Raw genomic sequence first — 25,403 nt, forward strand, 5'->3', positions numbered from 1 at the left:
CCCCAACAGCTCACTGGGAGAAAGCCACCATGTGAGAAACAGCAGTGAGGCACCTGTGACCCATCCAAGGAAAGGGTGGGAATAAGGCAGAGCTCTCGCCTACTGCCCAGTGACAAGCTGATCAGCAGAAAAATAGAAGGAAGGAGGAGGACTAGAACCCACATCTCATATTCTAACCACATAATCACCCGGGGAAGATAATGTATCATACGTCATTTGAAATCTTCCATTGGCCTTGGTGTCAAAACCAACCATATCTACCAGGGCAAGAAAAACTGCAGACAAAGGCATGGCAGTATGGAACAGCACAAACCCTTATTCCACACGTGTTTACTCAGATGAAAAACCCACTGTGTTCATTCAGGCTTACGCACAAATAAGTGTACCTTTGGCTGCAGACTTTCTTTAGCCTAAACACTTAGCATCATGTAATTAAGCTGCAAAAGCCTATATGGGAAGTAGGAGGCTAAAAATTCCTAGTTATTATGGTCCTACCCACCAGCATTAACAAGCATCTTAAATTTTCAAAGTTCTTACAATCATAAGAACTTCATTCTTCTTAGGAAAAATAAAACCAGACATTTCCAGTTTTATCTTTAGAGGGCTATACTTGAAACTGCTAGTGCAAAGAAGAAACAAGGGTTAAAATTTGTATATGAATACACTTTGATTACACATAACTGTGCTAAATTATTGGGTTGTTTAGGTGTGATTAATCTTGTCTTAATGCATTACATTAATTACCTGAAGATATCTTCCAACCCTATAATTCTATTATTCTGATAACAGAATCCAGTGCACCAATTCAAACTGGAGAGCCTACACACATATGCACTACTGGGAATAAAGAACAATTAGGGGACAATTAATACATATCTAGCTATTTTTTTATTTGACATGCAAAAAACAAACCTGCTTTTGAACAAAATCCATTATGTTTTTGAAGTCCAAGTCATCGTAGTAATTCTCAATTCCTTTTCCAATGTTTTCATTTAAAAAGTCAATTGTCTTTAAAAGAGAAAAGTCAAACATATGTATAATAGAAAAGCAAATTAGCAAACATTCTTATAATAACTATAACTACACTATGGATTAACGTAGTAACTAAGAATAATCCTTTAATTTAGTGGTTGAAGACTTTCCAGTCTGGGAACCCAAATTTAACCTCCAGGCAGCATATGGAACCCAGTGAACTGCAAGTCTCTGACTGATGCGACATCACAGTTGTCTTTGTCTTCACTAAAAAGAAATCTTCTCCAGCAAGCGAGCTCAGGTCACCACGTTGCTGTTTCTCCGAGGACTAAACTATACAATATGTTGGTTTACAAATTGTCTCCAGGTTCACCACTTTGACCAGCACCTCAGCTACAAGATGTAGCTTTTACAAGCCTTGGAAACTGATTTTACTAAGTAGCATGGGTAGAGGAGGGAGCCGCTGCTTCCCCCCAACATTTTCCCTGAGCCTAAAAAAAAACCACTGGGAAATTGTTTGCATAGCTTTGTAGCTGCAGGTGGAGTAGTCCAAATGCTCAAAGATCCAAAGTTGTGCAAGTAACTTCCTATTTGGAGCTCTTTAGGCTTAGGGAAAAGGCGGGGGGGGGGGGGACAGAAGCCCCCTCCTCCACCCACGCCGCCCATCATCAGCAAAATCAGCTTCTGAGGTTCACAAAGTGATATTCTCGGAGCTGACATGCAACTCTGATCAAAGTGGTTAATCCAGAGACAACTCCTAGACAAAGGTGTCACATGGTATAGCCCTCTGCATGAGTACAAAGAGAAGTGGGAGTTGTTAGAGCAGATTGGGAATATGGTTGCATAAGTGCCTATATTCCCTCTTGCGACAAATACTGCAACTGCTCTCCACCCCATGCCCACTTTGCAACCTTTCGAGAAATGCTACTTACTTCTTTATTTGTACTGATTTAGACAAGGAGCATGACCCCCACACACACACTTTACCATTCCACACTGATCTGCCTCTTTAATTAAGTGGCAGAGGCAAAGAAATACCTTCCCTCTACCCTTTAATACTTTCATGAACATTTTGCTTTTCTATTTCTTTCAAAATAATGTTTCCAATCCCAGAATCTCTAGACAGAATGACCAGCAGTAACATGAGATTCCTCCACCCTACATAGGTTAACAGTTCAACTGCTATAACCCAACCACGTACAGAGATGCAAATATCATTTCTCTTCTTGTACAGGCTCCCAGTTCTTTACTCTGATGTGGCACAGGGACAAGTTCAAAATGCTCACAGACTCAGTGGGTGACCTTAGGCCAGTCACTTTTTTCCAGCCTGGCCTACCTCAGTGGGTTATTGTGGGGATAAAACAGGGACTGGACAGCTATGCTAGACATTAAGAGTTCCTTGGAGGAGGTACGGGATATAAACACGCACAGACCAATGTAAATAGGACAACACCGGGCTACACAGACTGAGATCTGATTTTTTGGAGAGTCGGGTCTGGGTCCCCCGAACCCAATTCTCATACCATCGGCCACACATCATGCAGCTGGGAACTCAGTTCCCAAGTGTGTGGAGCCCCAACTAGGCTCAAGACCACCACACAGGACAGAAGGGGTTTCGATGTCCCACCCGCTGCATCATTTTCCTGACAGGAAACAGCCTAGGGGGCGGCACTTGCCCTATTGGAACCTTATTTATTTATTTTTATTTACAAAGTTTATATCCCACCTTTCTGCCCTTACAAGGGCCACCAAGGCGGCAACTTAAAACATACACGATAAAATTGTATTAGAAATTTATTTAAATGTTCCCCTACCAAACATACCTCATTAAAACAACTCATAAAAAAGTTTAAAAACAGAGTTAAAATAAATACACAAATTAGGAAAGAGGAATCACTGAGGGAATGCCAAATGAAACAAAAATGTTTGCACCCACTGGCGGAAGATAGCAACAGAAAGGGACAGATGAATCTCTCTGGGGAGAGAGTTCCAGAGCTTGGGGGTCATGACTGAGAAGGTCCTCTCCCGGATTGCCACCTGCCTAGTCTCAGAAGGCGGGGACACCCAAAGAAGGGCCTCTGAAGATAACCATAATGGGTGGGTGGGTTCAAAGGGATTAGGTGGTCCTTCAGGTATGCCAGTCACAAGCCATCTAGGACTCTGAAGGACAAGACTAGCACCTTGAATTATGCCCAGAAACAAATTGGGAGCCAGTGTAGGTGGCCCAGGGGAGCCAAAAGATTGGACACACCTGATGTAGAATCTAACTTGTGTAGAATCCTAACTTTCATTTATTTAATTAATGTTTCTACCCTTAATGGCTACAGTCACATGCTTGAAAGTATGTTGGCAACATCTGCTGAAAACCCACAAGCCAACAGCTGAACAAGATTTTTGTAGCTTTTCCTGGGCTTCACTGCTCAACATAGCTCTCTGCAAAACTGTAAAATCTGCAAAATAAATAAGGCAAAATGACAAATTATGCAAACTTGCTTCAAGTAGAAAGTTTGCTAAATCCACCATTCTTGCACAGAATACAGATTTCCTTCACACTGTTTTTTTGTTTCTTGAGAGCAGAGTTAATGTAGCTTTAATTACATTTAATTCTTACCACTGGCACGATCTGTAACTTTTGCCATAATCAATCGCCTTACTTGAGATTCACAAATGATTTTCAAATAGGTCATGAGCCCTTGTTTTTCATACAAAATGAGGTAGCTTTTAATTTAAATGTTCTTTTTAACATTTTAATTTTCTTACCTTGTTTCTAAAGAGCAAGGCCATAACTCCACCAATTAATTCAATCAGCAAACAAATGCCCAAGATGTACATGAACTGCAAAAGGTGTTCAAAAACAACTCTTTAAAAACTTACCATTATTCTAGTAAAAACTTATAAAATTCTTAATTTTTGAATGATAAAGAAATGGATGCGACTTTTAATATGCATGATATATATTGCATTTATAATTTCGCTTGTGCTTTCTCATTCTCTCTCACTCCCCCTCTCCCTTAGCAGCATAGCTCTTGGAACAGTACATTAATGAACATCTACAAAATACTCACCTAACATTCTGTTTTATATTTCCTGAAGTCATACAACTCACTTGTTGGATTTTGATTCCTTGGCAATGAAATTATTTCTTTTAAAGAATCTAAAAGCAGCAGACTTTTCCTGCCACATAAACACCACTCATTCAAAGTAAGCCAAATTCGGAGAATGGAACATTTGGAAAGAGAGACTGAGAGCGCTAAGAACAATCTTACATTATATTCAGGAAATGCACATGCTAGGATATTTGCCTGGTGGTAGAACATTTAATACAACAATGGTAAAATATTTTGCAGTGCACTCCTAAGCAGAGTTACAGCCCTCTATAAGCTCATCGACTTCAAGGGACTTAGAAGGGTATGACTATTTAGGATTACACAGTTAGATATACGCAAAATTACTTCAAAAAACATAAAAGGTGTCAATACTTGGGTTGATTTTCTAACAAGGAAGATACACAGGAATTAATCAGTACAAGTTTAAATATAACTACAAGGCAAAACAGTGTTGTGTGCATGCATAAACTGATGGCAGGGAAACATCTGTAATAAACATTTGAGTCACTTCAATTGTATAAGCAGATGTTTCAGCTGGCCACACCTCTATCAGGCCAAAATGTACATTGGGGCAATTCACACCATTCCACAGCTTCCCTTCTGATTCTAAATCTAGTCTCCCTTTCAAACACAGTGCCAATATCCTTAGAAAATGGGCTATGTTCATACATCCCTCTTTATTTCTCATACCTTGCTCCTTCCACTTCTGGCTCTGCCTACTGACTTGCTTTACTGTTAACTTGAAAATGTCAAACAGAATGCTGATTGGTTCTTCTCCAAATTGGAGTGTAGCATCACTCTAGAATCAAAGGGCTCCTTTCATTAATAAGGAAGCAAGGTTTTTAATCAAAGTATTAATCAAAGTATTATCGTGTGCCAAGTAGACACACAAGGTTCTGGCATACATGCTCTGAGAGAATCTTGCTCTCCTCTGTCCAGGCTTTGTTTCCTAACTTGGGCGTAATAAATCAATGAACAATTGTGACAGCAATTATTATGTCCTGACTCTGACATGCAAGTTAAATATTAAATGCATTGCCTTTTTTTGTGTCTGAATCTACATTACAGTTTTTCCTAACACAAACCTTATTTTTGTTCAACCATTTCCTTTATTTGTCCCAGAGCTGTTCAAAGCTCTTGCCAAACCAGAAGCCTTATTAAACACTTGAAGCACAACACTCCTTTTATACTACAGAGAAGGTTTGAACAGTAGATTAGAAAGCCACTTGAGGTAATTAAGAAAAGTGTCCTATACTTAAGCCATTTTTACTTCAGTTTCTAGATCCACCTATAAACTGAAGTAAAGAGTTAGGCATTACCTAAGATTTGTACCACTGTCAAATCTCACTGGTATATTCTTGCAGTTCTCAGAGTAATAAATGTGGGTCCCTCAAAGCACCCTAATGCAGAGAATGTGACATTATTCAGCAATTGCCCAGTTGTGCTCCCCGTGAAATTAAGAGCATTAACAACCCCATTCGAACTATTAAATAATGTTCCCACTGCTATTTACTGAAGAAGGAATGTATGAGCTGAGCTACCTTTAAACAGTTTACATAATAGAGAACTTAAAATAGTCTTATAAGTATAGTTCAAGTTACAGACAGAATTAAACATACTTACAGCTTGAAGAAGGCATAAGTTGTCCCTTAAAGAAGCTAATACACCCACAAAGGAAACGAGGAACATTATAATGCCCAGGAGTATTAGAATAAGTGCTGGAGCTAAAAAGGCACTTTCAAGGGTCTTGTACTTCTGTCTTTCAATTTCTGCATAAATACCAACAGCTAGGACAAATCCTCCGAGCAACTATAATACAAAAAAAGAGTTTGTTACTGCTTTTTCTAACAATACATTAGAACACAGCATTTGTAAAACACTTTCAGCCCTCAAAGTTATTCACATAGCAGCCCGCTAAATAACATCTCATTAAGCTTTTATTAAATGGAGAAGACAGCTTTTTTTCTTCCAGGCAGTTGGCAATCCTACCTGCAACAGGTGTAGGCATCCAACAAGTCCCAGGCAGCATTTGCTTCCCACCCACCCCGGCTGATCAGAAATCAGCACCATATCTGCATCTGGTCACATGCAAAACTGAGAAACCAATGGCGAATGTGAGCAGCAACTGAGACACAAACAGCATTCCTTCCCCCAAAGAAGAGCTTCATGCCTATCACTGGCTCACTTTACCTCTCTAGGGCCAGAGGCCAATATGTCCCATCAAGGTATAGGCAATGTTGTCTCTTGATGGAGTTTATACTTTTAATGCTAACTGACTAGAGGACAAGAATTGGTCCAAGACATAATAATCACACCATACCAGGGGAAGTAATCTATCCTTCCCAAAGCAATTTACCTAAAATATTTTCTAGTCAATAACCTTAGTCCACCTAAGGAATGAGGGAATCCCAATTATGAATTCCTTTGATTGGCTCTTCTGAACTAATTAGCTATCAAGTTGCTTTCCCACACAGGATATCATGGACTAGAAATGTTTTTCAAACCTGGGACCCAATGAGCTGCAAAAAAGTTATATCCCTCCTTAGTACCTGCAAAGTGTCATCCAGCAGAGCTATTTCTTCTGACAAGTGACTTGGTGAATCATTTGCTATCCAGAGAAATTTAATGCCTGCCATAATGCATCTGCAGCCCTCTTTACTGATAACATTGCATGCATCTGGTGCAGTTTGAAGTCATGCAGTTTCCAACACAAGACCAGTTTCAGTATGAGATCAGTCCTGTTGCATTGACATGAATCACTTCCAATGGGCCTACTGTCAAAGTAGAGGATGGGGTTGAGGGGCATGAGAACTTTTCACATGCTCTGCTCCTTCTCTTATTTGAACTGCGTTCTATGCCAGTGGTTCTCAACCTTTCATATCTTACTTCCCACTAATCGCTATCAAAGAACCTGCCCCCCGCCCCCCATGATAGAATGAGAAAGCCGACTTTTTCCAAGAAGGCCCATTCATATGGTTACAGGCATTATATCATTATATTTATAATTTATGGTAAGTTTTAAGAACGTAAAAATTGCAAAAGCACTATGGATAACCCCTGGCAGCTCATCAGCAGGAAACGGCCTTTCCAAAACACTTGCTGGTTGGCAAGGAAACAGGAGATAGTGGCCAAGGTTACTAGCAGCATGCCCAAAGCAAGATGGACAATATGTGGTAGACAGGGTCAGCAGGAGATGTTATGTCACGCTTGCAGTTAGACGTGGGGATTGAGGGACGCTGCATTCTCAGTAACTGTTATGAAAACTTAAGTTCCACCAGTGGTACCAACCAATGGTAACCTACACCACCAGCTGAGAACTACTGTTCTATGCAATTAGGGCAACACCATACTGTTGAACTGTTCTGTAGCTTCAATGATAACAGTGAAATCGGTGAATGTACTGAGGGACTTGGCAGTAATTTCAATTAGTTCAGAATGCAGCTACTTATTTTTGCTATGAAGATGACGGAGGGTAGTAATGAACAACTACCTCAGTGTGTGTTTGTTGGGCAACTGAACCTCCACTCTCACATGTGTTCCTGCAACCTCCTACTCACTGGGAGGTTATTTTTTACCTCTAGATATTAATATTGCCCAGTTTACAAATAGACAAATACAAAGCACACTGCTGAGCTAAATACAATATGGTGTTTCTCAGGTTGTAAAGAAAAATGAGCATTCATATTGAGACACACATTGTTTTAAACATTTTTATTTTGCGTAAATTTTATTTTCTATTTGCTGAAAGCTTTTGAAAGATATTTTTATTGTTGCTATGCGATCATTTCAGTCTACAATAACCAGTATAAACTACTTAATATTTTAAAACACAGATGTCTTGAGCAATTTATCTTTTTTTTTTTTGTTCTCGTATTCTAGGCAAATGTTATGAATGTGATGATACTGGGGTAGAAAACTATACTATACTTAAAAATTCAGCATATATTTAATTCTTAAACATAACACAAATCTGCATCTTGTCAATTGTGTTGCATTTATAAACTCCATTAATAATTTGTATTTATACCAGTATATGGAGAACTTATGCAAAGCAATTGTCTATGTTTTATCTGGCTTCCTTTTTATTCAAAACCTGCTATGATTCTAGACTCAGGTCTCACTGTACTTTGATACATGATAAGGACAAAAGTTTAGTATATTTACCTAGCTAAAATTACTAGAGCAGCAGATATACACAAAGGAAAAGATGTTAGGAGACATACCTGCAAAGTTTCTCCAAACTGCCTTACATTTATTTACTTCATTTATACTTTTCTAGCACTGTACAAGAAAGGCATAATTATCCAGGTTAATGAAATGATTTTAATGTGCCATTTAAACAACAAAAGAGATGATACCAGGACATGAGCCTGATCTAACATTTACATACACACACACCCAAGGGGAACTGATATGGGTGTTTGAGAGAACATGTGTATACATTTGATAGAATAAACTTGAAGAGTATAGACTATATCAAAAACCAGGAATGCTCCTACATTCTAACAGAGACCTCAGCAAGCAAAAGCTCACTGGAATTATCCCTCTTCCATCCTTTTCAGCTGCTTCATTACATGCACTTAAAAGGAGGGGGCCAGCAATTACCACTTCAGTTCCTTTTCAACCACTTCATGGTATATTAGCTCAATCACAAGAAGTACTTTGCATCACTAATTAACTTGCCAGAGATTAGTCTGACATCTAATAAAATGTAAGGCTTAGTACAAGAAAAAGAGAAGTTGACTCAAGTATTTACTCAAGAGAGAGAATGAAAATCTGAGTTTCAGGAAAGTGGAGAAGCTTTTGAAACAGTGTCCTAGCTATGCTTTCACTGAACTAAGCAGCACTGAAAGAATAACCGCCAGTTGCAGAAAATATCACATTAAAAATAAAATTAAAAATTACCGGTCCTGAACAGAACTAGTACGTTTCCACTGCACAAAGAGAGAGCGAGAGACAGAGAAATTCTAACATCTTTATCCACATTCTGAAGGAAGCCCTTAACCTTGTTAAGAAAAAGATACTGAGTGTCAGAACTGAGGATGAACAAGTTGCTGAAGTTCAGTCTACAAAGATGCCCCCTGTACTAGCATCATCTACTGAGGCCCAATGAAAGATATTCACATATGTTGGGTCAAACTACACATTATATACCTGGCCTTGTGGTATCTACTCAAATGTTTAAAAGCAGGGAGCCCCCCCCCCCTTGTTACTAGGATGGCAAACAGGGCTACCCATTTTCCCCACTTATGTTATTTTCCTAATATAAATCAATCCTCCCATATGGGGAAGTCTGAGAAGGGTTCATCACACCTGCTTTTTTTAACAGTAAACTGCTGTTTGTCCTGAGAGGAGGTGAGATAGAAGAGTGTGCCCTAATCTTGCCTCCAAAGAGACCAGGGCCTTCCAAACAACCTAGGATACCCTACCACAAATTCCTGATGCTCCCTTTTTCTGTAACAATACATACTTGGACTCCGATAATAAGGAACAATCACAGAGTAATTCCTCCAAAGGGAAGTTTTAAAAGGCCTATTCCAGAATCAGGTAAAAAGGGGAGGCGAGGCAATTTATATCAGCATTCTTGGAACACATGGATATGTCCTCATGTGATGGAACAGCCAGTCCTCCAGACAAACTGTTACAGCTCCTGCTTCTTTCAAAACAAAGCCGCTTCAGAAACTCTCTTGTAAATAAGCAGCGGGGAGGGGGATAACAGAAAATCCCCCTTTTAAAAAAAAAAATCCAAAAAAATATGGGGGAAATTATTCTTCGTGCTACTTTGAGTCCTTGATCAACATGCTACTTTGAGTCCTTGATTAACTGAACAGGACAAAATAAAGAAAAGGTGAGAACAATACACTTAACAACTATACAGAAGAGATGAAAGAATGACAGATTCCTTCCAAGAAGAATATTTTGAAGAAGAACCCGCTATTTTAGAAAGAGAGGTGAAAGCTGCGCTCAAAGCAATTGGGAGAAACAAATCATCCGGCTGGGATATCAATAGAGCTATTTCAAGCCACAGAAATGGAGTCCATCAAAATCTTAGCAAACAAAACAATGGCCAGAAGAATGGAAACAGTAAATTTACATTCCAATAATCAAAAAAGGAGACTTCAAAGACTGCAGCAACTATCAATTGCTGGACCATCAATTGCAGGACCATCACATCAATTTCTCACGCAAGTAAAGTGATGCTCGAAATCTTACAACAAAGGGGGTTAACGCACTAAGAATAAACGTTTAAACAAACTGTCTGATCGCACCCTATGGTCCTGGAAATGATTTGAAAGCACCAAATGTCCGTGCTTTCAACATATGCTTATAGCATGATGTTTCCCTTTCCTCTGTTTCAGGGTTGTTTTCCCCTGAGGAGCATATACCTTTAAAACGTTGCATATTTCTCCACCCCTTCTGTAGTCAGCTGTGTAGCCCATCTTTTTATTTATTTATTGTTTCAATTTAATTCCCCACTCTCCCTGCCCGAGACCGGGCTCAGAGCGGCTTACAGGGGAATGAAACCCATTTAATCGATAAAACCTTTTAAAACAGCATTTAAAATAGCCCTAAAAGTCTAAAACCAATCCTAAAACTACTTTGGCACCTCTAATTGTAAAAAGGTTTAACTAGGCGAGCAGATGGAATTAAAATACTGTGACGGTGAGGGGGTTGGGGAGGCCAGCAATCACATATATGAAACCGTAGCTGGCCTCAACCATAAGCCTGGCGGAATAGCTCTGTTTTACAGGTCCTGCGGAACTTCTTAAGGTCCCACAGGGCCCTAATCTCACTCGAGAGGCTATTCCACCAGGCAGGGGCCAGGGCCGAAAAAGCCCTGGCCCTGGTCGAGGCCAGCCGGACTTTCCTCAGGCCTAATACCACCAACCAATACCACCAAAATAAGCTAAAATGACTAAACTGAGGCTATCATATTTTGGTCACATTAGGAGAATACAAGAGTCACTGGAAAAGACAATAATGGCAGAAAAGGTTGAAGGCAATAGAAAAAGAGGAAGAGCCAACATGAGATGGATTGACTCTATAAAGGAAGCCTCAATTTGCAAGACCTGAGCAAGGCTGTTGACAATAGGACATTTTGGAAGATATTGATTCATAGAGTTGCCATGAGTCAGAAGCGACTTGATAGCACTTAACACACACACACTTTGAGGCAATAAACATTTTAAATAAACAGATTTAAAAGGTCACCTTCAAGTCAATAAAAATTCCTCTGACAAAGAAAAGTCAGACTTCCAAAGTACACGGTTTATTTTCAACTGAGGAAGGAGAACCCAACCTTCCAGGATCTATTGCCTAAGCAAGACAAAAGCTATTATCTGGGAGGGGCATTTTCCTTTGGATTTTTAAGATCATTTATTTATTTAGCTATGACTTTAGATTGAGGCCCTCAGCCACACACAGATGTGTCTCATACAAAGAAAACAATTGTCTTCCTACACTAGCAGACCCAGCATGTGAGTGGGTATAACACAATCAGCATTAGCACACATTAAATCAATCAGTATAATATGGAATGAGAAGAAGGATAATGATATTCTGTCTCAGAGTTTAGAGGGTGAAGAGTAAAAATGGTGAAGGAAAAGGGTGAAGGAAATGCATATTTAGATGATATTAGTGAAGAATCTTCTATGACACTTTCTGAAGACCCAAGACACCCCAGATTAGCCGAAATCTTTCATAGGTCCCTTTCATATGAGCCCTTTAAACCATTATGGCATCTGAAAAATAAAAATGTTTAAAGGTTCCACACATCTAAGGGATAAATTGCAGAAACAACAACAAACAACAACAAAATAAATCAAAACATGTTGTAGAAAATGCAGATTAAAGTTTCAAATTGGAGATTAAAGCAGGACACTCTTTATTTTTAAATTCTGTAAAACCTTTTAAAAAAATTCATTTGCCTTCAGAAGTCAAAGAGCCCAAGGGATCTCAGAAAAATTCTGGCAGTTCAAATACAGCAGACTGGTAACATTTCTCCCCCAATTCAGGAAGGACTATACTAACAAAAACTAGAAATACCCTGCAGTGTTCCTGAAGTTAGTACGCAGGACAATGAAATGTTTGATCTCATTGCAGATCAATTATCAGTCATTTATGAGCTCTTTTAACCAAATTCACTAGTAAAAGGCTGTCTGGAGAACTGGAAGTCAACATGATGGAATATTTCATGTTACTGTGAAGGCACTGGACAGATACAACAGGAAGAAAAATATATAGATGCTGTCATACATTCTTTGTTATTCCCAGATTTAAATAAAGATTCAGCATCTAGGTACAGACGCTGAGCTACAGCACAAAATCCCCTCTGGAGATCTCCGTTTTCTTTACGAAGACTCAAATCTGCAGAGATCCCAGTAATTCTGCAGCAACAGGAAGCAATCCTGAATTCTCCAGTCTCTGGCATTTGACGTCAGGCCAAGTTCCAAAAGACTCCTCACCTCTAGATTCCCTTATACCCCCCCGATAGATGGGTCTGCTTCTTCAAAAACATGTATATAGACGTTAATCCACTGTCTCTCTCTCCAACAGAAATAATAAACTATCCACTATGGCCCCCACTCTTGCAGAAAGAGATAAAATCATTGATTGGCCAGTTAAAGAGTGGAAAAGCACCAGGATCAGATGGTATTCCCCCAGAATTTTTTAAACAAAACATCGAATGGTGGGCCCCCTTTTTATCATCACTCTTTACCTACATTGACGAAACAGGCCATAGGATTGGGGGCTGGCAGTAGTGGTCCCATTCTTTAAGAAAGGGAGGAGAGATGACCCCTAAATTATAGGCCCATCAGCCTTCTGAACATCATTAGCAAAATATACGCAAGACACCTGTTAGAAATATTTGTCAGCTGGCTTGACCAAGATGACATTATAGAACAGGAACAGGCTGGTTTTAGGGAAGGTAGATTCACAATAGATCACTGTCTCACCCTTCAACATCTTATAGAAAAGTACTCTTCGAAGGGGAAATCCTCACTGTATGCCGCCTTTATAGATCTCAAGACGGCTTTCGATTCTATTTCCAGACCCCTTCTATGGGCTAAAATGGAATCTTCCTCCATCGACAGGAGGCTTCTCTTCCTCATACGTGCCTTACATAATCAGACCACTCTAAGAGTAAGATGCAGTAGAGAAAGACACCTCACAGACCCAGTCAACGCCTATAAGGGAGTCAGGCAGGATTGCCTTTTAGCCCCTGCATTATTTATCTATTACATTAATAGCATCCCCAATTGCCTAAACGGAGCTGATCTGCATCCCCCAAAACTGGCACATCGGCATATTTCGGTCCTATTGTATGCAGATGACACCGTTATATTATCCAGAACCGCTATAGGAGTTAAAAGAGCTCTTGCTAGATTTGCCTTATATTGCGATAATAAAAAACTAACCATCAATTTTCAGAAAACAAAGATAATGGCCTTTGGCAAACGCCCAAAACTCAGAGTCTGGAACCTAAAAGGGCACAGACTGGAGCAGTTAAACAGCTTTAAGTATTTGGGTGTAGTCCTACTGGCCTCAGGCTCTAAGCTGGCCCATAGTAAATACGTGGACAGCCTGGGGGTTAGATCAGCCTAGTATAACCAAAATCCTCCGCACAAAGGGGGCGCACTTCATCCCAGCAGCTCTTAAACTATATCAGGCCAAAACATTGGCACAAATGCTTTACAGAACACATCTTGGACCTCTTCTTCCTGCTTTGCACCACTGGAACAAGTCCAGTCTAAGTTCCTTAGACCTTAGACTGGCCCTCCAGTTCCTTAGACTGGCCCTCCAGATCCCCAGATGTGTATCAAACCCCTTGGCACGTCTAGAAACAGGTATGTTAAGAGTAGAAGCAAGAGTGAGCATATCATCCTTCCCTCTATGGCTAAAAACAAAACCCAATCCCCATGGTCTTCTTCCCCTGACTTTAATTGACAACTTTGAATCCAAATGGCAGAAGGCCGTGAAAAGTAAGTTGGAGAGTTTGGGTCTCTCCCCTCAGGCTTTGCTGAAGGTTGGAAGAGATCAAGCAAAGAAAATTATAATCCAGAGAGTTAATGATATTCAACGGCAGTCTGACTTGATGGGGGTACCTGCATTTATGTCTGCCCCTACGACCAGATAGATCCCAGCCCCAGCTGCCTACCTTTCCATCCTCAAAATCCACACCCACAGAAGGGCTTTCACTTTAGCTAGGTGTTCCGCTCTCCCCTCCGCGGTTTTACAGGGGAGGTATAACAAGATCCCAAGAGCAGAGAGACTCTGTCCATGCAATTCTGGGGAAATAGAAACACTGGAACACATATTTCTCAGATGCTCATTCTACAAGGCTGCCCACTCTAAGTTGACCCGGTCCTTGTTTGAGAAAATCTCGGGCTATTCTGAAAAAACTCAGATTAGGAAGCTCCTCTCGGATGAAATTCCCCAACAAATTAGTGAGATCGCCAAATTCTGCGCAGCAATTTATAAACTTCGTCAAAGTTTAGTTAAATAAAGTTCAAAGAAACAATGAAAAACAAAGTTAATTTTTTTTCTGAATTGGTGGCAAAATGTTTATTTCTTGTCTAATCTGTAAAACATTTTAACTATATATACCGGTATCCTTTTAAATTAACATGACACAACTTTTAAACAATATCAATGTACCCGCGGTAACAATGTTGTTATGTTCTAAATTTTTATTGCCGTAATGCCGCAATAAATGTTTCTGTTCTGTTCTGAATCCTCCAGTCAGTATAAAGACCTTCTGCCACATTGCCTCAGATAACCCTAGTATAGCGCTAGAAAAAAAACAAGGCTCAAAGGATTTAGCATGCAACTGAATGAGCAAGTACTTCAAAGGTATGATAAGAGACCTATAGTTGCATCTTAGCTGATAAAAATTTGGGTTGCCAAGAGATCAAGAACAAGAAAATGCCTGTGTAATAAGATGACAGTACTTGTATAATACAGGTCATGGCTCTGTTTTGCCAAACCAAAACATAAATTCACAGCACCAAATATTATATAAGCCTTTCTTTCCACAGGGTAGCTTCACCTGATTTAACATAATCTTTTTCATATAATTTAAGCAAAGTAACCCACTCCAGTGTGTGTTAAGTGCCATTAAGTTGCTTCCAACTTAAGGCAACCTTATGCACTAATGACTTTCAAAACATCCTATCCTTAACAGCCTTGCTTGGATCTTGCAAACTGAGTGCAAAGGCTTCCTTGATTGAGTCAATCCATCTCATGTTGGATCTTCCTCTTTTCCTGCTGCCTAAACTTTGCCTAGCGTTATTGTCTTTTCCAGTGACTCCTGTCTTCTCATATGACCAAAATACAACAGCCTCAGTTTAGTCACTTCAATTCAATGCAAGACCTTTATTGGCATACAATACAATAAATGATCCATACAAATGATGAACAGCTACAGGGAAATAAGAAATATTGGACACCATCAATCATTAACCTTATCCAATCTGTTTTTGATTACTGAGCTTAAAAATAATTCACAGTGGGTAGCCGTGTTAGTCTGTCTGCAGTAGTAGAAAAGTAGTAGTAGAAAAGAGCAAGAGTCCAGTAGAACCTTAAAGACTAACAAAAATATTTCTGGCAGGGTATGAGCTTTCGTGAGCCACAGCTCACTTCTTCAGAAGCTGCCAGAGCTTAAAAAGTTTAATCATTTTAGGTTCTAGGGACAGTTCAGACTTGATTTGATTGTCAGTGACACATCCTTACACTAAAGATTGCTGAGATTGCTGTAAGCAGGGTCTCACCCGGTGACATGAAAGGACAGATGAATGTATATCCACAGCAGCTGAGAAACATATGCCATTGTAAATCATCACTGCATCACCAGTGTAAATATTAATGTAGGCTTAAATAATGTTTATTACATGAGAAAATATTGGATTAGATGAACTATGAATTTATGAATCAAATGGATTTTTGTAAAATGGAATATATATATGTTCTGAACTGAGTATTTTTCTCTTTCCCCCTTTCCCAATTTCTTTTTATTTCTGTATCCTAAAAATCCTTAATTAAAAGAAAAGAAACATATGCAGGGTGGGTTCTAAATGTGTTCTGAAGTCTTATGTACTGCTCATATGAACCAACAGAAAAGCATTACATTTGAAATAGAAATTAGCTATTCTTGCAAAATAACTTCACTGTGTAAATCCAGGAATTATTTGGGTTACCTGATGACTCAAGAAAAGATGGTTTCCACAACTGTAATGACCTCTTCAACTAATATCTATGAAACATGGCAAAAAAATTACAGCATAATTGATACCTAACCTGTTAGTCTGTACAGCTTACTCACGGCCAAACCAGTTCATTATTGCTCAGTGAAAACCACAAACTACACCCTTCTGGTGATTCCTCATTCTGCCATGAAGTTCACTCAGAACTCGGGCCAGTCCTCATCTCTCAGCCTAGCCTACTTTATGGGATTGTTGTAAGGATAAGAAGAGGAGGGAGTGTATATTGAGAACCAATGGAGTGTATTTGTTGGACTGGAACGGAGGAGAACCAAGTTCAAATCCACACTCAGCCATAATGCTTGCTACATGGTCTTGGACCAGCCACCCTCTCCCCCTACTAGAGTTGCTGGTGAGGTATGAACAACTATATATATTCCCCTAAACTCCTGTGAAGAGAGGTGGAATAATACATTGAGAAATAAAATACAGATTAAAAATATGTCAGTTGGAGCTCCTTGGAACATGATTTTTTTAAAAATCTGATTATTCTTACTGGAAAGAAACTAAGTTATCGCCCAATCAGCCTTTTGTCTTGCTCCTACTTATTAAAGAGGCTGTTGGATTGGGTTGACAGTAATGACATTCTTGGCTGGGAACAGATTGGCTTCAGAAGGGGTTGGTCTGTTACGGACCATTGTTTAGTGCTCTCTCACTAAGCAGAGAAATATTCCTCTCCCTAAAAAGGGCACCCTTTATGTGGGTTTTATGATCTTAAGGGAGCCTTTGATGCCATCCCAAGGGAGAGGCTATGGTTGAAACTATCAAATTCTAGCATGGATAGGAGGTTATTATGGCTCATTCAACAAGTTCACACTGACCTTAGAGCTCAGGTTCGCTGTGGCGACCAAGGAGAACTGAGCCCTTTGAACTGGCCAAGGGAGTTAGACAAGGTTGCCTCCTTGCTCCTCTCTTGATACGGCAACCAATTTCTCAGAGTCTTGTCATCCCCCAAAGCTTACAAGTCGTCCCACCCCAATTCTACTCTATGTCAACAATGCAGTTCTCCTGTCCCGCACAAAAATTCGTTTGAAAAGATCCTTACAAACCTTTTCTGAGTACTGCTCTAGAGAAGATTTTAAAATAAACCATCACAAATCTAAGATAATGATCTTCTCTAAGAGGAGAAAAGTGCCTTCTTTTCGCTGGGTATTAGATGGCTTTGAGGCTGACCAAGTAAAGGAGTTTATCTTGGCATAATCTAAATTGGAATGACCATAATCTAAATTGGAATGACCATCAAAAGCAGTGTCCAACAAAATTAAACCTGTGGCTGGAGCTATTGTCAATTTTTTCGATACCAAAGGCGGCAAATATATCCCAGGATCTATTCAGGTTTTAAATTTTAAAATCATTCCAATTGTTATTTTTGGTGTTGCCATTTGGATAACTGTTGTCAATGAATCTATACATCATTCATTGCTTCAGTTTTTACGAAGTTATAGATCATTAATTGCTTCAGTTTTTAACCTTTTAAATCCTCATGGCAAAAAATCTTAGATCAGAAATTGTCATTGTTGGGCTTCTCGCAGGATATATTATTAGATCTTGGGAAAACTGAAGCTTTCACCAAAATTAAAAAGCGCATTAAAGAGCTTGATTATAACAGCACTACTTTTCGTGCTCGCCGCGTTTGTTCATCTCAGTTTTTCGGAATACCACCACCACGCGGTTTGCCCGCTTATACTTATTATTTGACAACTCCTCGTCTTTCTAGAGCCTTCTGTTTAGCTAGACTGAATGCTAACCCCTCTATGGTTATGCAGGGCAGGATTTTGAACATACCATACCCAGACAGGACCTGTCCTTCCTCTTGTGGCTCTATAGCTCATGCCCTCTTGGAATGCCGCTTTTACTTCGATCGTGTTCTATCTCTCCCCTTTTAATATATAAATCTAATGCCTCTGTGTCTGACATAATGCCTTTTTTATTAAGGACAGGGATCCCAAGGCTACATTGTCAGTGGCAAGATTTATTTCAGTCCTTACATCCCTCAAACATTAGATTTACACTGCTCAAGATCAATGGATCAAGGAGCTTCTAAAGGATAAAGGAAAACATTTCTTTCCTTAGTTTAAAACAACATTCTTCCCATGAACACCAGAAGTCACTTGCTGGATCAGACCAAAATCTACCTTGGCCAGTATTATTTGCAAGAATCCTAATTACCAGCAGAATTGAGTTTACAAGAGAAAGCACTTTCTTAAACAGGAATAGAAGGTTAGCCAGTGTGGTGTAGAGGTTAAGAGCAGCGGACTCTAATCTGGAGAACAGGGTTTGATTCCCCACTTCTCCACATAAAGCCTACTGGGTGAACTTGGGCCAGTCACAGTTCTCTCAGAACTCTCAGCCCACACGGAGGCAGGAAAAACACCTCCGAAGCTCTCTTGCCTTGAAAACCCTACCGGGTTGCCATAAGTCAGCTATGACTCGAGGGCACTTTACACACAACACAGAGGCTGTAGTCCAACTGGCCAATCAAGAGCCCTCTCACAGGCTCCCTTCTCACCAATGGATTTCTTCCTCTACTTCTTGTTTTTGGCTAACCATAGTCAGAACATCCAAATTAGCAATATATGGTTAGCACCTTCCCTTCAAACCATGGTCCAAAACAAAGTTGGAGCGCTTGTACAAGCCATGATTTTGAGGATTTTGTTCCTCAGTTGAGACATAACCCCAAATTACGGCTTTAGCTGCCTATTAAAATTTGCTTCTATCCTGCTTCTGCCAGGGGTCAGACAGACACAGTCAAGGCAGGCACTATCAGGGCTGTTGAGCCCACAACAGCCAGGGCGGCTGTTCTACCATTTCTGTAACTCAAACTAATCTGGTTTTCAGCAAAGCATTACAGATATCGTGTTGTTGTTTTTCCAATTTCCCACATCAAGTTTTCCGTTTGTCCATGGAGTCTTTAGCTTTTTCTCCCCATACCGGATGCAATGTCTATCAGAAACCCTCTGTGTTCACCTGTGTCTCTGCCTACATTTCCTGGATCAATAAAGTAATTTCCTCCAACTGAACAAGCTAGAAGACAGAAGTTACACCCGAAGTCAAAATATACTACAGTTTTGTTGTTTTTGTCAGAGGAATGTGGAAGTGCCTGCAACCCTTTGCAAAAAAATAAATCTGTGTGCGTGTGAAGTGCAACCCTATGAATCAATGTCCTCCATATATACATAAAAAATGTATATATTAAAAAATGTCCATATATATAAAAATGTATACATTAAAACAATACAAAAGAGCACATAGGTTTATAACAAGATGGAGGAAGATGAAGGGGAAGTTTTTTTTATATTTTTATAATTACTTAATAACAAAGATGTATTTTCAACAATAATGCAAATTCATTTTCTTTTCTTTTTCTCACTGATAAATCGTATATATTGTAGAAATGTCTGTTTATGATGTTGAAAATAATAAAAAACTGTTTAAAAAAATGAATAAATTAAAAAATGTCCCTATATACATTAAAAATGTATACATTAAAACAATACAAAAGAGCACATAGGTTTATAACAAGATGGAGGAAGATGAAGGGGAAGTTTTTTTTATATTTTTATAATTACTTAATAACAAAGATGTATTTTCAACCATAACGCAAATTCCTTTTCTGTTCTTTGTCTCACTGATAAATCGTAGGTATTGTAGAAATGCCTGTTTGTAATGTTGAAAACAATAAAAGCAGTTTTGGGGGGGGGAAACGAATACATTAAAAAAATGTCCATATATACATTTTAAAAAAAGTTGCCTGTTTGCTTTGGGGTGTATTTTCTTTTCTTTTTTTTTCATTTCCTTGAAGTTTGCAGTGACGAGCTCGCGTATGAGCAAGCCGGTGGCTGAAACCTGGAACACCTGTCCTTCGATGACAGGTCCCATAATATCCCTTTAGGATTCTTACAGCAGCTCTTTCGACCACACACTAACGAACCCATCCATAGACTACAATTTGTTGACTTGGCCGTTTTCAGCTGGATTGCGGACAATTGCTGTGTTCCTAGGCGCAACCGTACTACACGTAGTGATGAGGCAGGACAAAATCGTCCTCCTGGTTGTTGACTGGAAGGATCACAGATCGTCGGCATGACCCTTAGGACCCGCAGGCTGCGTGCCGGCGACCCCGGGGGGGCTCCTTGCCACAACTTTCCACCGCGACGCCGTCCCAAAAGCCCCCTTCCCCCTTCCCCCACCCCCCGCCTACTAACAGGTCGTCCCGGGACAGGCGGCAGCACAACCCCGACGGCCAAAGCGTCTCCACAGCCTCTCAGGGGGGGGGCTGCCCCCCTTCCCTCCCCCCCTCCCCAGCCCCGCCCACCCCGCCCGGCCTTCCTCCTTCCCGCTCACCCAAAACACGGTGGAGTAGGTGACGAGGGTGAACTTGAGGCACAAGTAGGAGAAGCGCGCGCAGTAGCGGACCTGCTCCGAGTCCCCCGCCGCCATCCCGCTCCTCGGCCGGCGCCAGTTGGCGCCTCCTCGCAGCCGCCGTCGCTGCGCCTCTGGCCACCTGCAGTCACCCGCGCCGGCCCACAGGCGGCGGCGGCGGCGGCTTCTCTGGGAAGAACGCCTTGCCTGCGCCACAGTAGGCAGGCGGGGCCAGAGAGGGGCTGTGGCGCAGTGGGCAGGGGCCGTGGCTCAGCGGCAGAGCCTCTGCTTGGCACGCAGAGGGCCCCGGGTTCGGTCCCTGGCATCTCCAGTTCAAGGGGCTAGGCGAGTAGGTGATGTGAAAAGATCTCCGCCTGAGGCCATGGAGAGGGGCCGCGGCCGCGGCTCAGTGGCAGAGCCTCTGCTTGGAATGCAGAAGGTCCCAAGTTGCATCTGCTTGGCATGCAGAAGGTCCCAGGTTCGATCCCCAGCATCTCCAGTTAAAGGGGAGTAGGTGATGTGAAAGACCTCCGCCTGAGGCCATGGAGAGGGGCCGTGGCTCAGTGGCAGAGCCTCTGCTTGGCATGCAGAGGGCCTCGGGTTCGGGCCCCGGCATCTCCAGTTCAAGGGGCTAGGCGAGTAGGTGATGTGAAAAGACCTCCACCTGAGGCCATGGAGAGGGGCCGCGGCTCAGTGGCAGAGCCTCTGCTTGGCATGCAGAAGGTCCCGGGTTGCATCTGCTTGGCATGCAGAAGGTCCCAGGTTCGATCCCCAGCATCTCCAGTTAAAGGGAGTAGGCGATGTGAAAGACCTCCACCTGAGACCTTGAAGAGCCAAGGAGAGGGGCTGTGGCTCAGCGGCAGAGCCTCTGCTTGGCATGCAGAAGGCCCCAGGTTCAATCCCCGGCATGTCCAGTTAAAGCACTGGTTCCCAACTGGGGGTCCGCGGACTGGGATCCGCGAGAACTAAATTAAGGTCCGTGAAACAAAGTTATAAACCCATAATAAATTAATATTTTCAATTAAAAGTTCTCTATTATAAAAATATATTCAAATATTATTCTAAGTTTAATGTTTAACTAACAATTATGATTAAAGTTTATTTTCAAATTCTCGGGATTTTTATTTTGGACCTTGGGGTCCCTGCACCGAACAAAAAAGTCCTAGTGGTCCCTGGTCAAAAAAAGGTTGGGAACCACTGAGTTAAAGGACTAGGCGAGTAGGTGATGTGAAAGACCTCCGCCTGAGAGCCATGGAGAGGGGCTGTGGCTCAGTGGCAGAGCCTCTGCTTGTTATGCAGAAGGTCCCGGGTTCGATCTCCGGCATTTCCAGTTCAAGGGGCTAGAAGAGTAGGTGATGTAAAAGACCTCCGCCTGAGAGCCATGGAGAGGGGCTGTGGCTCAGTGGCAGAGCCTCTGCTTGTTATGCAGAAGGTCCCGGGTTCGATCCCCGGCATTTCCAGTTCAAGGGGCTAGGCGAGTAGGTGATGTAAAAGACCTCTACCTGAGACCCTGGAGAGCTGCTGCCGGTCTGAGTAGACAATGCTGACTTTGATGGACCAAGAGTCTCATTCAGTAGAAGGCAGCTCCATGGGTACCACATTAGCTTTCTCCTTAGTCACAAAAGCTGCTGCTCATCAGCCTTAACTGCATTCATTCTCAAGGGGCTTGTCGACATCCAGTTTCCAACCACAGCCACACATATTACGGACAAGCAGATGGTACAAGCTCCCCAGGACTTTACTGTTTTGAATGCAGGTGAGGGATTGCATGTTTGAGTGTTCCTGTTGCTGCAGCTACTAGCTGTCCTTCCCTTTGTTGGCTTAATGGCTCAGAATGGTTGTCTGGTTTCCTTAGCGGGTACCAATTGTTTTGGGGAGGGGCCGTGGCTCAGTGATCGAGCATCTGCTTGGCATGCAGAAGGTCCCAGGTTCGATCCCCGGCATCTCCAGTTAAAGGGACTAGGCAAGTAGGTGATGTGAAAAAACCTCTGCCTGAGACCCTGGAGAGCCGCTGCCGGTCTGAGTAGACAATACTGACTTTGATGGACCAAGGGGCTGATTCAGTAGAAGGCAGCTTCATGGGTTCATGTGAGAGGGAGGCGCGCGGGCCTCGCGGGGCTCTCCGGCCGGGCCGTGGCGCGCGCAGAACGGGTCTCCCACCCCACCAGTCCGCTTCCACTGAAACGCTGGCCGTTTATGCACGGGAGGTTTCGCCTCGGAGTTGCCGCAGTCTAGATGCACCTTTTGCTCACCGGAATGGTCAAAACGCAACAAATAAGCCCCCCCCCCCCGTGCTTCCTGTGTGAGGTTCTTCAGCCAACCTCGGCAATCCCAAAAAGTCACTCGCTCAGACAGGCAGGTCTAAAGCAGGTAAACGTTTGTTTAGGAGCCGCAGATACAGCATGAGCAATCCACAAGTTCAAAGCTGCTAATGGCGAACCAAACTACAAAGCATAGTTTTAAGCATAAAGTCATCCCAGGTGCAAAACCAAGCGGCCTGGGAATTAGGAGATAAACGGTGCCTGGTAGGAAGGAGGAAGTGAGCAAGCCATAATACAGAAGTTGCCTGCTAGAGACTCAAGGTCAGAGCAGCGGGGGAGGGAAGGAGCGGGGACAGCATAAACAATTCATTGAAACGAAACCAAAGGATAAAACTGGAACAGAGATGGGTCTAACTTATGTCAAGTGCCTGCCTGGGCAGCCAGACTCCTGACGGCTTGAACATCTCAGAGGACCACAGCTTAGGCACACAAGAACAACAAACAAAGGATACACTTGAACTGATTGACATGGCTCTTGACATCCTGTCCTGAAAACCTCCAGACTAACAAAGACTACAGTCCACGATAGCCATGCGGATTAGGCTTGGATTCCACATATTAACAGATCACTTCAGCATACAATGGTTCCACATTAACATACCACACCCTCATTAGCACATTATCTTGATTCTTACAGGACAATGATTACCACATTACCTTTGATACTTTGCAGGACAATGACTCAGCTCAAACCCAACCCCCTTCTGACTATATATTACTCTTCCTACACACTTGACACTGAGAGACACTGTCCTTCAGTGTTACTCCTCTGAAGATGCCTGCCACAGCTGCGGGCGAAACGTCAGGAAAGAAAATACCAAGACCACGGTCACACAGCCCGGATAGCCTGCAAGAACCGATGAACTCTGGCCGTGAAAGCCTTCGACAATATTCCCCCGTGCAGAGTTTGGAGGTTTTTCTCCCTCTCCCATAATACTAGAACGTGGGGTCATCTGCTGAAGCTGGAGGGTGAGAGGTTCAAAACAGATAAAAGGAAGTATTTCTGCACACAACGCATAGTTAAATGGTGGAACTCCCTGCCCCAGGATGTGGTGATGGCTGCCAGCTTGGAGGGCTTTAAGAGGGGAGTGGACATGTTCATGGAGGAAAGGGGTATTCGTGGCTACTAGTTAAAAGGAATACTGGTCATGATGCGTACCTATTCTCTCCAGGATCAGAGGAGCAGGCCTATTATCTTGGGTGCGGTGAAACACAGGCGGGATGGTGCTGCTGCAGTCGTCTTGTTAGTGGCTTCCTAGAGGCACCTGGTTGGCCACTGTGTGAACAGACTGCTGGACCTGATGGGCCTTGGTCTGATCCAGCAGGGCCTTTCTTATGTTCTTATGGATGGGGAAGATGGGCATCTAGAGAGCGGCAAATACAAGGCAAAACCTCCCATGCATAAATGGCCTTTAAGGCAGTCAGCAGCCCAGTCGCCTATGCACATTTGCTCGGGAGCATTCAATGGATTGCACAGTTGTCTGGGAATGGGAACTTCTGGGTAACAATCTGTGGCTCAGGATTCAAAACTGTTTTGGGGGGAAAAATCTTATGGCACTGAGGGGGAGGAGTCTTGAATACAAACGATGCTTTAAATTGGTGTTTCATGCCTTGCATCAGATGAATTGAGTAAATTGTTGTTAGTCTTTAAGGTGCTACTGGACTTTGTTTTATTACTTCCTGCACCTGTCTGTACACCTGAATTTTAAAAAGTACATGGAACAGAATGCATATTTATTGCTAAGAACAGGTCCTTTCTATATCTCATTTAAAACCACAATTGAAATATTTTGTGTATAGCTCAGGCTTAGGGCAGGTAAGTTAAAAATGATAACATCCCATAATGATTCACAAGGTATTCACAACATCCCTTGTGGAAATATTCTTAGGTAAATTAACTATTTCTGACACTTCATTTTCCTGCCCTCGTTTTTAAAAAATGAATCAAAGTAATGCTTCACATCTACTGGGAAATATGACCAGTTCTTCTTCTTACAGCTGATGACAGCTTCCCCCAGAAAACAAAAACACCCAGACAATTGAGTTCTTCCAAAATTTCCCGGAGACAGCATTTTCATCACTGTTATTTTCAAAGTAGCTCTATGAAGTAAATGAAGGCTCTCTCAGATGCAGTTGTTTCAACAGGGTACCTACAAGGTTGAGGCTGAAACAGCCAACGGACCAGGAAGCATTCCCATTGAAAGAGAAAATGCAATATACCAGCTTTCAACTCAAGATGCAGAGTGGCTGCCTGCTGACATGTTGCATGAGATGGGAAATGATTTGAATACATATTCACATTTCAAGGCATTTTCTTTCAGGACAGCACCTCCATCATACTCAAAGGATGCATTCAGACTCCACAACAAGGTGACATTAAG

General features: G+C 41.9%; 1 protein-coding gene and 2 non-coding genes across 3 annotated transcripts in view; 2 read left to right on the top strand and 1 right to left on the bottom strand.

The window, feature by feature from the left end:
* Positions 1-20,781, bottom strand: part of TSPAN15 (tetraspanin 15) — a 34,664-nt gene extending 13,883 nt beyond the window's left edge. The window contains exons 1-4 of the mRNA XM_056850079.1: positions 20,684-20,781; positions 5,703-5,888; positions 3,733-3,807; positions 913-1,008 (exon numbers count right to left, since the gene is read on the bottom strand). Coding sequence (XP_056706057.1) covers positions 913-1,008; positions 3,733-3,807; positions 5,703-5,888; positions 20,684-20,779 — 453 coding nt within the window. The 5' untranslated portion in view covers positions 20,780-20,781. The remainder of the gene's footprint in view (positions 1-912; positions 1,009-3,732; positions 3,808-5,702; positions 5,889-20,683) is intronic.
* A 1,178-nt stretch (positions 20,782-21,959) lies between these two features.
* On the top strand, positions 21,960-22,031 carry TRNAN-GUU (transfer RNA asparagine (anticodon GUU)). The gene has a single exon. It is a non-coding gene; the product is annotated as a tRNA-Asn (tRNA).
* Positions 22,032-22,089: 58 nt separating this feature from the next.
* Positions 22,090-22,161, top strand: TRNAN-GUU (transfer RNA asparagine (anticodon GUU)). The gene has a single exon. It is a non-coding gene; the product is annotated as a tRNA-Asn (tRNA).
* Positions 22,162-25,403: the final 3,242 nt, after the last annotated feature.

The sequence above is a fragment of the Euleptes europaea genome, chromosome 5, assembly GCF_029931775.1.
Source record: "Euleptes europaea isolate rEulEur1 chromosome 5, rEulEur1.hap1, whole genome shotgun sequence".
Lineage (NCBI taxonomy): Eukaryota > Metazoa > Chordata > Lepidosauria > Squamata > Sphaerodactylidae > Euleptes > Euleptes europaea.